We start from the raw sequence: 9,362 nt of genomic DNA, 5'->3' as shown, positions 1-9,362 counted from the left end.
GCATATGGGTACATCTACATATCTAAGGGGTTATCCGCTTAAATAAGCGACACATGATCTTGTTCTGGACACATCAGGCTGGACTCTGATGCCGGACCTTTTCTAGATAGAAACCAGACTCCTTCTGGACCATGACATCATTCTGACATCATAGGTAGGAGCTAGGCTCAGGCACTAGGCCATAGGCCGGTCAATTCTGGACCCTAGGCCCAGGGCAGGGCAGGGCCAGACTATGACATCATATATGACATCATAGAGCACATGATACTTAGTAATCCTTACCCAGCTAGGTACCAGGGGTCCATTACCGGTCCCTGGGGGGTTTTCCCTCATGTATATAAGGCAGCATCCTGGGGCACCCTGTCCCCCAGTTCTATTCACTTCGTTGTTGCGCTTAACAGCATTACCTCCCCATACTTAAGTGCTATTATCTCCCCCCCTCAATATCAAGCTATAAGGTGGGTTTGTAGGTTTTGTGATATGTTCAGCACACTACGAGAAACCCAGTGCTGCTACTGCCAGTATACGAGTGAGGAGAGGTGTCGAGCCAAAATAGGAGAACCTCCCCATTGGTGCGTGACTTAAACATCTCATTGTCATTACTGGGTTGTACGGCTTACTAAAGTGGTGATATAAGGTTCAACACGTATGGAACTAACAAAGGTAGTGTAGGGTAAATAATTCATCGGTGTGTAAATTACCGTTTTTTACAGACCCAGGTTTTGGGACCCCGTTTTTTACATGGTAAAAAATGTAAATTACATAAATCACGGGACTATTTGCGCTTCGGCACGTGACACCCTCCGGTGTGTAAAAAACAGTAAAAAAGGTAGAAAAATGTAAAGATATGTTAAAAAAAGCTCCAGGGAGCATTCATATCGCATGCAAGGGCAGAAAGAGTATCTAGCATATGCTACAGACTACCTACACATCCTAATTGAACTCCCATAACACCTTGCCAAGTTGCCATCTTCTGCCTCATTTACATTTACTAGCTCCTCCTAAATATCCATGCAGCCGCTGTGGCTTCAAGTTCCCAGCCCTAGATGATGGGGGCGATTGTAATGGGCGAGATGAAGAGCATGAGCCATTATGATGAGAGAGGACCAAGAGGTTCACGAACAACAGGGGCAGAGGCCCGAATACTGGTGTTGGCTCGACAAAGAGATACATTCGAACCATTCTAAGAGATTCTAAGTACCTACGGCTAGATCCGAGACAGCGCGGCTAAGTCCGAAAAGGTGAGTCAGAACTTGTATTACGTTCGAGCAGAGTCCGTTGATATCTACAGAGACCGTGTATAAGTATGTAGACTACAAAGATACAAAGAGTAGCTCACTGAAGCAGTGTTGACAAAATAATAGCCCGGGGTGCAAGGCATTGGCCCAATTGGCGGCTGAACGGGGGTACACAGCACGTGACACACCCTTATTTACATTATTTACACCTCTATTCAGACAGCCCTGTAAAAAAGTGTAAATTACTTGTAAATTACCTGTAAAAAAGTACGGTGTAATTTACGCTGATTTATTTGCCTTACACTAAACAAAGGCGAGAGACTTGTGGCCGATCCTAGCACACGTGACAAGGAGGGCCGTTAAAAGCGGGCGCAGCCACAATGATCCTTCTACATTCCGACCACCACTGACGACAGGACACATTATCCTCTTCACCTATGGCTACTGAGCGAGCACTAGCAATCCCGGAGATCGTCTCCCACATCTTTTGCCAGTTTACCTTCCGTCCACCGAATGAGGCTCGCTGGCGACATAATAAAACGCTGGCACGATCAGCACGCGTCAGCAAGTCTTTCATGGGTCCAGCTTTGGACGCGCTCTGGAATCATCTCGATTGGCTTCATCCACTTCTACGACTACTCTCCGCATGCAAGCTAGTCCTCTTCACTGACGAAGAACTGAGGGGGCTTATGCCTTTCGTCCACCCAATGTTGGAACCGAAGCACGTATGGGTTCGTCGTCGATTGTTGAATGCGGCCCTCTATTCATTCTGACATGACTGAGCCATCTTAGATTTTTGACGGCGACATCTGCGCTCTGGAGTGGGAGCGATTCGAGACATATGCGCGGCGCGTCCGCTCTATGTCGCTGGAGCTAGACGGTAGCGTTGGTCCATCGGTGTTTGCGGCTCTGGCACGCCATAACGGGCGCCGTCCTCTTTTTCCTCTGCTCCGCGAATTATCGTGGATGCAGTGGATGCCGGCATTCGACGGCACTCACCAAATGTTGGCTTCTCCCCATCTGCGTGAACTCCATATCGACATTCTGGTCTATCCCGAGCGCAAAACCCAACAAGAGTCTTTGGATATTCGGCTTAAGCGCCTTCTTGAAGAGTTTTCTCGCATATCGCCTAATATCAAAAAAGTTTACCTGAATGGCGGGTTTAGACGCTGTCCTTCGGTTGGAGGGTTCAAGTACCTACGCTGCCTGCAAGTCAGCGCAGAGACATCGTGCATCGTCAATGACGCATCCTTGAAATCTCTTTCGGGCCTAGAAGACCTTGCGGAGCTTTCTCTCTCCACGGCCACTACACTGAGGATCCCGCCAATCAGTCAAGGATTTGTCGCCTTGACAAGCCTTTGCTTGGTGTTCTGCAACAAGCCCGCGATGCTGTTCTTATTCACAACAACGTTCCCTCGCCTTCGATCCATCGCGATAAGCTATCGCCCTAGATTTTTCATGAAGCTTGACGGTTGCCGGAAATTCATTGAAGACATAGCGAGGGCCTGTGCCAGGCTTCCTTCCCTTCGCAAATTGTGTATTGAATTCGACTTTGATGATGGATTCGGAAGGGCACCACCCTTCCTCGACATTGTACGGCCGCTTTTGTCGCTCACAGCACTCGAGGATGTCGAGATCAGGTGTGAACACTGCTCAATGCATGTGAAAAACAGCGATCTTCGCGAGGTGGCGCAGGCTTGGCCGCGACTGACACGTTTCTCATTGGCTATATCAGCGCTTGACTATCCTCTCCTCCCGACTGTCGACTGTCTGGTTTCATTTGCTCGGGCCTGCCCTAGCCTGAAACAGTTGGTCCTGCCCTCTATGGCACACTCATTACCAAGAGCTCGCGATATGATTATGGTTCCTGCTATACCGGCGCATGGTCTGCAAAGCCTGGAATTCATGACCAGACCAAAGGTCTTAGTCGATCTCGACGTAGACTTCGCTCATTGTCTGAATCGCCTTTTCCCGAAAGTCTCGCTCTCGTGCAGTGCCGTGGACTTCGAGAGGCAATATTTTGCAGATGGTCACATGGCTCCTAGCGTCCTCAAATGGGACACACTGGTTCACGAAGTGGCTAGATTGCAGTCTACCAGCCGGCGTGATACTCAACAAGGTACAAATGACCCCGACGATGATCCAGAGTATGGTTGCCTGCAGACTGGTTGCATCGGGGATGTCGAGCAGCAAAGATAATAAGAGGTATCCACGACGCCAGCGAAATATATCAGTGTACTATGGTGTACAACTATGCCTGCAGCGCTCGCTAATGAGACTAGGACTTTCTAAGGTCTGTAGAAATAGGGCGGCTCCTATTCTGGTTAGTACCTTGGACTTTTCGGTTGCTTTCAGTTGACAAGCTCTAGAGCTGTCCTTCTTGCTTACCTACGCTGTGTCGCGCGAGTGTTGATACTTTCCGTCATTTCTGTTGTCGGGCTTTTGTAGTATAAAACCGACCATGACGCCAAGAAATTCAACTTTCCCTCTTGACCCCTCTTTCACTCTACTCGCTTGCTAGTGCGGACGAGCGACCCACGTGTATGCTAGGTGAGAACTCCGTCGTGTTTACCAGCGTATTCGTACTTTCGTTGGCTAGCCCGGACGTGCGATCAGACTGCCGCGCACATCGCACATTGTGCTTGTATTAGTAGTTTCTATCTATCATCTTGGTAATCCTCGTCCCGTGTTTCGTGCGTTGCGGTCTATGATGCATATACCCCTGAATGTTGCGCATATACTCGTCACATCGTAATGGCCGTGGATCCTCACTTCTCCTACTTCACTCCAGCCCTCCTCTTCGACATCTGACCACCGTACACACTGCAGTGGGCTTTTCTACAACGACCTGTGTCTAAGACTCACAATAGCAGAACCAAGAAATTGACATGCTGTGGACCTAAGTTTCCCATTACGACAGTGTTTTGTCTCAGTTACAACGCAGACGTGTCTGGAACGCGCTTACAGTATTAACAGTGTTCGTACACCGCATCCATCCCGAGTCCTAATTGTGAAAGTTCATCCGAGACCCGAAGTGAGAATGACCAACGAAGATATATTGTAACGGGCGAGACGAAGAGCGTTTCGACGAGAGAGGACCGAGGGGTTCGCGAACACCAGTATCCGAGCAGCATAAGGGAAAATGGGATCACGTGGAGGGTTACTCCATTTGAAGGTGGTGTTCCCACCCCACCCCCTTAAGTGCTATCACCACGATCATTGCAAACAGCGCAGCCGTCATCCCTGATACAAACGTAGGCAGCCGAAATGAGCGCGAGGTGTGTCCCGCCAGCTGTGTTCTCTCGCGCCTCTCGCGCACCGCGTTTGCCCGTGCGCTGAAGCCGTTTGCGAGTAGCATAGGTATGGCTCCTACCTTCTCTCTTCGGCCCGCACGCTCCCGTTGTGGCACACAGTGCACCCTACGGGCTACAGTATCCCGGAGCTGGGTCTCGACTTGTCACAACCATGGCAGCGGGCGGGCAAGACACCCGTGTACGGTTTACTGGCAGTGCTACCCGCCTGGTAGCGGAGTTTATACTTCATCCGGAATGCTACAGGTGGGAGGAAACCACATTACATGGCTCTACTGACAGCTCGCGATCCGGCTTATGGTGCCACGTACGTACCATCGTTCTCCATGAGACTTTCCACTGTCGTGTATCGCGAGACGACTCGCGCCTCATATGCTGCACGCAGGAGGTGCACCACGGGCACTCGGCTGCGGACAGCATACAATTAACAAGATAGGCTCGTATGGCACAGGTATCGCTGCAACTGGGTACGGATCGTTTTACTTGCCTTTTGCAGAAGGAGTCGCATCAATCCCTTCCTTCTTCCGAGTCGGGGTGTGTCGGTGCCTAAATGTTAATCATTCTCGACTGCAGCCTGTCAGCCGTAGTATCAAAGTGCGCGCAGAATCATTAGCAGAATAAGAAGCGTCTTCCGTGTAGCGGTATCTACGAAGAACCGGCACACGGATAGCGGCGGAACCCAATGTGCTCATTTGCAATCAACCCCGTCTATTCACGATGGGAGTTCCGCTGGAGCATGGGTGATGCCTGTGCCTTTGTGACGACGGCCGACGTCCACGCCTTTGTTTCTCCATCCAGCTATGCGCACTATTTGTCGTGGTTCTAGGACATGCTGCCGGCATACGCGCCATCGGGAATGTATTGCAAGGTTAATATCCATCTCGGATGAGACGGTGGGTGTGCGTTGTATGCTGATTAACGCTGAGTCCTCTTCGCTGACCGTGCTTCACGTATGAAGTATGTACTTTGACAATGCATGCTTCGCCGCCGGCTTTCTGGATGTTCCAATCAGCCAAAGGAGCCAATTCCAGACCGCAACATCGCTCATTCCGGCCGGATACAGTACCCCGAGGTGTTTTTGAACAGCGATCTGCGGTAATTGTAAGTTCTCGAAACGATGACTGGTACCATTTGTCATGCTGTTGATTTGCTAACGATTATGCTATGTGAACGTGCGGCCCGCCAGCCCGCCACCGCTACTTAAGCTAACTCGAGTTGATGCTGCAACGCCACGGCTACATCCACGATTAGCAGAACCCGGTGGAAGGATGGACATCTCAACCAATGAGCTGGCGGCTCTTACTGTTGTCTTGCTTGCCACCGGGATGCTCTTCTACGCTAATAGCACCCGGCGTGCCCCATTACCGCCTGGGCCCCGTGGTCTCCCGCTCCTCGGCAACCTGTTCCAGTTCGACGTGATGCGCCCCTACCCCCAGGTATGATGATCATGGGTCTGTATGTCTTGGCCTATCGCTACTAACAGACGCGACGCGCAGTATCTTAAATGGGCACAGAAATACGGCCCTGTCTTCTCTGTCAAACTGGGCGGTCAGCGCATTATCGTGCTGAACAGTTCCGAAGCGGCGGACGAACTGCTCGCCACCCGCAGCAAGCTGTATTCGAGCCGCGAGTCCCCGCACGTCGGGTTTGACCTGGTGAGCGACCAGCAGCGGATGTTGTTCATGCCGTATGGCAGAGAGTGGAAGGTCTGCCAGACATACTTTCTATCATCCACGGTTCGAGCTCACCTGTCGGCCGCTCTGCGCTGGCTATGTGTTGCGATGAACCAGATTGCCAGGAAGAATGTTCACAGCCTTCTCGGCCCTGGTCCGTCCAAGCAAATGGGCAAGACGCAAGACCTCGAATCACGCGTGATGTTGCACGACCTGCTCTGTCATGGTGAGACTAGCATCACAGAGGAATTTGTCGAAGGGCCGCGTGGAGAGGTGCCTGAGAGGCATTGGTTCTCCGTCGTCAGGAGATATGTGAGCACAGAGAAGCGCTCTCTACAAGCTTGTATGCTAAGAATGTCCCCGCGCAGACGACTAGCGTGGTAATGATGCTCGTGTATGGGCGTCGTATCCATCGCATTGTGGGCGATCCGGAGCTGTGCGTTGGCCAGCTCAATTTGCGGATGTCACTGCTGATGTGCTACTGGCAGGCATAAAGTCTACGACTTGATGTCCAACTTCACACATGTGTCCCAACCTGGAAGATATATGTTCGTCAACGTCCACAAATCGAATATTTATGCGTCTCTCACAACCTGTTCTCATGTAGGGTGGATGCGCTTCCTGTCCTACGTTGGCTACCAGATATGCTGGCCCCATGGAGAGCAGAGGGGAGGAAGACGCACAAACGGTATCTATCGTTGTGATCAATTGGAGTTCCACATGCTAATCTGGTCTACAGGGAAATGGACTTCTGGGGGAAGCTGTTCTCTGACAGCCGGACGGCCTTTCTCAATGGCACCGGGCTCAACGGCTTTGTTCAGTCTTATCTCCGCGCCCGTACCGAGGCGGGGCTCGAGGATCTGCCCGGTAATGGTGCAACAGAGGACGCGGCGGGGTGGATGCGCGACAAGCTTATCACATACACGGCTGTGACCATCGTCGAGGCTGGCTCCGATACGACCTCGACCGCCGTCTTCTCATTTGTGCTGCTCATGCTCAGCAACCCGGATGCTCTTCAGCGTGCTAAGGAAGAGATGGACGCGGTGGTAGGCTCTAGCCGCATGCCGGATTGGGAGGACGAGGATAAGTTACCTTGGCTCACAGCCTGCATCAAGGAGACGCTGCGACGCGCACCACCGGCGCCCTTGGGTGAGTGCAATTACGGCCAATTCTCCGCAAATCACTGCTAACGGCATGCGTCCTACCTGGTGCGATAAAGGTATCCCGCACAAGGTAGACGAGGACGACGTTTATAACGGCTATCTCATCCCTAAAGGATCTACCGTCATTGGAAATATATGGGCCATCCATATGGACCCCGTTCGGTATCCTGACCCAACCGCATTCAAGCCGGAGCGGTTCTACAATCCAGATGGAAAGTTGAACTGGGCCAGTGGCCCGGACACCCACAATCGCGACCAGTACGTGTTCACCAAAATGTGAGGCGACGTGTACTAAGTAGTCCGGCTCAGCTACATATTCGGGTGGGGCAGGCGTTTCTGCTCTGGCAAATATCTTGCAGAGGCATCGATGTTCATTGTTCTGTCTCGTCTCATCTGGGGCTTCGACTTCTACGCAGCATCGGATCCGCAGACTGGCAAAGCGAGATTGCCCGATGTCAATGACGTGGACACGTTCACAGACGGACTTGTGACTGCCCCGAAGATATACCCTGTTGGATTCAAGCCACGGTCTGAGAAGCACGCCGAGATGATCAAAGCATCGTATAGAGAGGTGCAGAATGACTGGCAGTCGATGGGGCTGGCTGGAGATGAGCGGTGAATGTCGTGTAGCTCAAAGGAGGCTACGAGTGGTCGAATGTGCGGGAAGGGCACAAACCTTGAGCATGTTTCTGTGGCACTGGGATTGGCGATAGGGGATTTTACAATGGCGTATTCCGAACGCGTCCTGGACATGTATGATCTAACTTGCGTGGGCCTGCATTGACATCCATATGAAAGCGTTATCTCCTTCATATGAAGGACGTTGCAGTCGCATGCGCTACTAGCGACTATTGCGTAATTAAGGCTACCTATGAGCTTCGCTTTGATGTGAGGGACGGACGCGTCCAGCTCATCTAGCCCTCCATGTGACCGCGTCAGAACTGACAGGCGCCCTACTCAGAGGATAACCGATCATCGATCGTCTCACGAATGTTCGTGTTCTGCCTCCGGAGAGGCCGTCGCCAGATCCCAACATGGTAACGACTTGAGCTTGATGCTACCAATGTCAGTTGCTCTGTCGTGTATACAGAACATATTGGTTTGTAACTCGAGTTAACAATGCGGCTATTGCAGACATCGTGCACCATTCGTGGGCCACCCCTGCACTGCGTTCTTGTGGGTGCAGTTTCAATATGGGCGAGATACGAGACCAACGAACCACAGTTCAATCACAAATGTGATGCAAAAACGCTTTCCTCAACTAGTCCTCGGCTCGGAGGGTCAACATAATCGAATACGCTTCTTGCACGCGCCGAGATGTCTGCATGACTGATATATATAAAGAACAGTACGACCTGTCTTCCTATCGAATCTGGACCTAGCTACGGATTAACATAAACTTCTCACGCACTCCAGGTTGACAGGCCCCAGGTATTTTACGTGCAAGCATTCGACGTGTACGATTTGTTGCAAAGTAAGATCGGCGCACATGTTTCGCAATGCTTGAACGTCATTCAAGTTCACAACAACGACTAGTCGCCCCTTGCCTTCAAGCAGACGAGCTTGTCAGCCATAATGTGCATGATATTTCTGCATGATACCAACATGATTACTGGGTGCGTGCGTGGTTCGATGCTGATCTCTCGCAGAAATGCTTGCCTTGGCTTACCTCGTCCAGCATTAATGCGGTCCCGCGAGTACCTGACGGCTCTTTCCGATATGCAAGACCTCGACACCGTTAGGAACACTACACTAGAGCTGTAGCATCCAATCTAAGGAGCGCGGACGTTATCCTTGGACTCGAGAGGATCGAGTCGCAAAGTGTGTTGCGGTACTTGGCAGAATACACGGCGGCGCGTGGCCGGAACCGAACGTCAATGACCTCGGGCGTCGCGCTCCGGATGCTAGTAATTCATGTCGAACAAGTATTGTCATAAGCAGCAAAATACCAATCCGCACATTTCATGACCATGATAC

General features: G+C 51.5%; 2 protein-coding genes across 2 annotated transcripts; both read left to right on the top strand.

Moving 5' to 3' along the window:
• Positions 1-1,675: 1,675 nt before the first annotated feature.
• POSPLADRAFT_1034075 (hypothetical protein) lies at positions 1,676-3,437 on the top strand (the record flags this gene model as incomplete). The annotated part of the gene is made up of 3 exons (XM_024476987.1): positions 1,676-1,969; positions 2,031-2,878; positions 2,912-3,437. 3 exons carry the CDS (start codon positions 1,676-1,678, stop codon positions 3,435-3,437), a joined length of 1,668 nt encoding a protein of 555 aa, XP_024338178.1.
• Positions 3,438-5,817: 2,380 nt separating this feature from the next.
• POSPLADRAFT_1144054 (hypothetical protein) lies at positions 5,818-8,004 on the top strand (the record flags this gene model as incomplete). Its single annotated transcript, XM_024485651.1, has 9 exons — positions 5,818-5,985; positions 6,046-6,255; positions 6,340-6,534; positions 6,591-6,658; positions 6,711-6,770; positions 6,830-6,910; positions 6,962-7,371; positions 7,442-7,643; positions 7,695-8,004. 9 exons carry the CDS (start codon positions 5,818-5,820, stop codon positions 8,002-8,004), a joined length of 1,704 nt encoding a protein of 567 aa, XP_024338177.1.
• Between the last annotated feature and the right edge of the window lie 1,358 nt (positions 8,005-9,362).

This window comes from Postia placenta (assembly GCF_002117355.1).
Source record: "Postia placenta MAD-698-R-SB12 unplaced genomic scaffold POSPLAscaffold_8, whole genome shotgun sequence".
NCBI lineage: Eukaryota > Fungi > Basidiomycota > Agaricomycetes > Polyporales > Adustoporiaceae > Rhodonia > Rhodonia placenta.
This window is presented reverse-complemented; position numbering and strand designations above follow the sequence as displayed.